General features: G+C 56.7%; 1 protein-coding gene across 5 annotated transcripts in view; it reads left to right on the top strand.

Moving 5' to 3' along the window:
• The window catches only part of DPF1 (D4, zinc and double PHD fingers family 1), a 14,137-nt gene that overhangs the window by 4,294 nt on the left and 5,891 nt on the right, over positions 1-3,952 (top strand). For 3 of the 5 annotated variants that reach the window (XM_011973307.1, XM_011973309.1, XM_011973306.1), the window contains 6 exons: positions 332-459; positions 726-815; positions 1,494-1,572; positions 1,780-1,911; positions 2,974-3,024; positions 3,118-3,237. In XM_011973307.1, the coding sequence (XP_011828697.1) occupies positions 332-459; positions 726-815; positions 1,494-1,572; positions 1,780-1,911; positions 2,974-3,024; positions 3,118-3,237 (600 nt within the window). The remainder of the gene's footprint in view (positions 1-331; positions 460-725; positions 816-1,493; positions 1,573-1,779; positions 1,912-2,973; positions 3,025-3,117; positions 3,238-3,952) is intronic. The other 2 variants (XM_011973310.1, XM_011973311.1) reach the window with 2 other exon arrangements.

The following is a 3,952-nucleotide window of genomic DNA, read 5'->3' as shown; positions in this document are numbered from 1 at the left end:
AAAAAAAAAAAAAAAAAGAGTCGCCGTGTCTTCCCTGAGTAGGTCTGGGTGTGCCTGATGGCCTGTGTCTTTTTCTGAGGCTTTCCGGTGTATCCAAAGTTCTGACTGTGTCTCCTGCCGTGCGTCCCAGGGCATCTGAGGGTGTGGCTGGGTCTCCCCGGGGTCTGGGCCTCCCTTCTAGGGCGTGTAGTTAAATCCTCGCCTCGGCTGCTGGCCGAGTGTGGGAAAGGTTCTTCCCTCCCGCAAAGGGCACGGTCCCCCCACCTGCATAGTTTGAGGAGTCCTCCAGGGTCAACTTCCCCATCTGACCCCGCCATGGCCCTGTCCCCAGACTGTGAAGCACCCCTGAAGAAGGAGGGTGGCCTCCCAGAAGGGCCGGTCCTCGAGGCTCTACTGTGTGCAGAGACGGGGGAGAAGAAGATTGAGCTGAAGGAGGAGGAGACCATTATGGACTGTCAGGTAGGCCCACCCCTGGGGGACCCCCCGACATGACTTCCTCTCACCCCTGCCGGCCGCCAGCCCGGGCCCTCATGTTCCTGCTCTGAAACCCCCCGGTTTCCTCCAGCCCTTGGGCATCCCAGTCTCCATCCTCCCAGACTTCATCTCTGTTTGGAAGAACTCCCGACTTACGCTCTCATCCCCAATCTCCACCTCTGCCCAGAGCCCCTCAAAAGCAGGTCAGTGGCTCCTACTTTCTTGATCCGTCTCCTTTCTCTATTGCCCAGAAACAGCAGTTGCTGGAGTTTCCGCATGATCTCGAGGTGGAAGACTTGGAGGATGACATTCCCAGGAGGAAGAACAGGGCCAAAGGAAAGGTATCACCCCAAGGTTCTCCTCTCCCCTGCTCCCCTCAATGACAGGTCTCATTCGTGGAGCAGGCGCAGTGGTCGACCCCTGCCACAGTTTGACCTCATTGAATCCCAGAACAGCCTGCAGGGGTGGGGGATTTAATACCCATTTTACAGATGAGGAAACTGAGGCTCATCTGTATTAAGCCATTTGCAAAGCAGAGATTATGCAGTGGGTTAGAGCTACCTTCATCCCCGTGCCGCAGAGGAAGAAGCTAAAACTTGGAGAGGTTTGAAGCCCCACAGCTAGGACATTTGCAGAGCTGCAATTTGAATTTGCAAAAGACTCTGTTTTCTCACTTTCTTTTTTCCTTTTTTTTTTTTTGAGACAGAGTCTTGCTCTGTCGCCAGGCTGGAGTGCAGTGGCGTGATCTCAGCTCACTGCAACCTCCGCCTCCTGGGTTCAAGCGATTCTTCTGCCTCAGCCTCCTGAGTAGCTGGGACTACAGGCGCCACCATACCCAGCTAATTTTTGTATTTTTAGTAGAGATGGGGTTTCACCATGTTGGCCAAGGTGGTCTCGAGCTCTTGACCTCATGATCCGCCTGCCTTGGCCTTCCAAAGTGCTGGGATTACAGGCGTGAGCCGCCACGCCCGGCCTGTTTTCTTACTTTCTTGACCTCTCACTCCTGACTCTCCCTACAGGCATATGGCATCGGGGGTCTTCGGAAACGCCAGGACACCGCTTCCCTGGAGGACCGAGACAAGCCGTATGTCTGTGATAGTGAGTCCTTCTGAAGAGGGGGAAAGGCAGAGAGAGGGGGGCCCAGAGAATCCCCACCTCGTGGCCCTCTCCCTCCTGTTCCAGACCCGGGTTGGGGGGATGCTCAGGTCTCTGGCCGAGTGGGGGAGGTGTGATCCTGGAGGCCAGGGTGGAGGCAGCATGGGCCTGGAGGGGCTGACAGGCCCTCCTGGCTCGCTCGCTCCCCAGTCTGTGGGAAACGGTATAAGAACCGGCCGGGGCTCAGCTACCACTACACCCACACCCACCTGGCTGAGGAGGAGGGGGAGGAGAACGCCGAACGCCACGCCCTGCCCTTCCACCGGAAAAACAACCATAAACGTGAGCTGGCAGGCCAGGTGGGGGTGGTGAGGGGCCCTGGGAGTGGGGAAGAGGAGCCCAGCTGGGGGTGGGGGTGGGGGGGCATTAGACATTTCTGGAAAATCTCCAGCTCAGCCGTTCCCTCCCCCCACCGACCATGGGGATGCTGGCTCTGGGGTTGCCATGGCAACCAACCATCGCTCCTTCGCTCCCGGCCGGGCGTAATATTTCTGGGTCTGATTTATTGTTTCAATTAGAGCTTGGGGAGTGGGGGGGTGATAGATGGCTCCCCTCCCGCCCTGCCTTCCCTTTCTCCTTTCTCGGCTAAGCTTTGGTCAAGGGGCAGGGTCTGTGACCTGGGAGCCCTTGGCGTCCGCCCGTGCCAATCCCATGCCAGTTCTGACAGCTGAGGGATGGGGGCGGGGAGGAGGGTTTGGGAGAGGCAGCAGGGAGACACCGTCTTCCCACCTATCTCTCAGAGGCAGAGGCTGAGTGTCCTCACCCCAGGCCACTACACAGCTGGGCACCTCGGTGTTCAGAATTTTTCTTCTGAGTGTCTGTTTCTGTACCAGATCTTGGCTCGGGGTACTCTCTGAATTTGTTAGATACAAATTACTGAGGGTGCACTTGGAAGTGGGTGGCTGGGAGACATGTATGTGAGAAGGGAAGCAGGGAGCCCTTCTTCACGCTGTCTTTACCAAGTTTTGACCCAATAAAGAGGACGGGTCAGTTGTCTCAAGGAGTTGGGAATCCTGACTGGGTGCAGTGGCTCACACTTATAATCCCACCATTTTGGGAGGCTGGGGTGGGAGGATCGCTGGAGGCCAGGAGTTGGAGTCCAGCCTGGACAACATACCAAGATGCTGCTTTTATTTTTAATTGAAAAATAAATAAATAAATAAAAAGAAGAGTTGGGGGTCCCGATGAGAACTGTTTTCGCCTCTCCCCACGGCTTAGGGTAGCTACTCACTCTTCCCACCTCCCCACACCTGGACTAAGAGGTCCATCCCTGGGGCTGAGGCTGGGGGCAGGGTGGAGCCTTGCCTGTGGTGAGAGTCCCTCTCTCTGTCCCCCTTACCCCAGAGTTTTACAAAGAATTGGCCTGGGTCCCTGAGGCACAAAGGAAACACACAGGTATGGACGCCTCCTTCTGCTCCTAACGTCTGCAGCCACCTTTGCGGGGTGCCCTTGCCTGCCCCGTGCCAATGCCTGTCCGCTGTCTTGCAGCCAAGAAGGCGCCCGACGGCACTGTCATCCCCAACGGCTACTGTGACTTCTGCCTGGGGGGCTCCAAGAAGACGGGGTGTCCCGAGGACCTCATCTCCTGTGCAGACTGTGGGCGATCAGGTGATGCTCCCCACCTGAGGTTTCTGGGGGCCGGGTGCAGAGGACATTCAGGAGTGCAGACCTGGAGGGAGGGAGGCAAGGCGGTGAGGACTGAGGGGACCCCGAGCGTGTAGGGGATACTGGGGATAACCAGAGCTAGCGAGGCTGATGCAACTGCTGAGGATGGTGGGAATTGGATCGGATCAGTGAGGCTTCAGGGATAACGGGATGTGGCTCTCATGGCACTGTGGGTAGCGGCCTGTGCTTAGCATGGCATCAAGAGTAGTGAGAGGCCGGGTGCAGTGGCTCACGTCTGTAATCCCAGCACTTTGGGAGGCAGAGGTGGGAGGATCACTTGAGGCCAGGAATTTGAGACCAGCCTGAGCAACATAGCAAGACCCCCATCTCTACAAAAAATTTAAAAATTAGCCAGGTGTGTTGTTGCGCACCTGTAATCCCAGCAACTCAGGAGGCTGAGGCTGGAGGCTCCCTTGAGCCCAAGAGTTTGAGACCAGTCTGGGCAACATAGTGAGATCCCATCTATTAAAAACAAAATTAGCTGGGCATGGTGTCGCACCCCATTAGTCCCAGCTACCCAGGAGGCTGAGGTGGGAGGCTGCTTGAGCCCAGGAGGTTTTTTTTTTTGAGATGGAGTCTCCCTCCGTCACCCAGGCTGGAATGCATTGGCATGATCTTGGCTCACTGTAACCTCCGCCTCCTGGGTTCAACTGATTCT

The sequence above is a fragment of the Mandrillus leucophaeus genome, unplaced genomic scaffold, assembly GCF_000951045.1.
Source record: "Mandrillus leucophaeus isolate KB7577 unplaced genomic scaffold, Mleu.le_1.0 Scaffold137, whole genome shotgun sequence".
Classification (NCBI taxonomy): domain Eukaryota; kingdom Metazoa; phylum Chordata; class Mammalia; order Primates; family Cercopithecidae; genus Mandrillus; species Mandrillus leucophaeus.
This window is presented reverse-complemented; position numbering and strand designations above follow the sequence as displayed.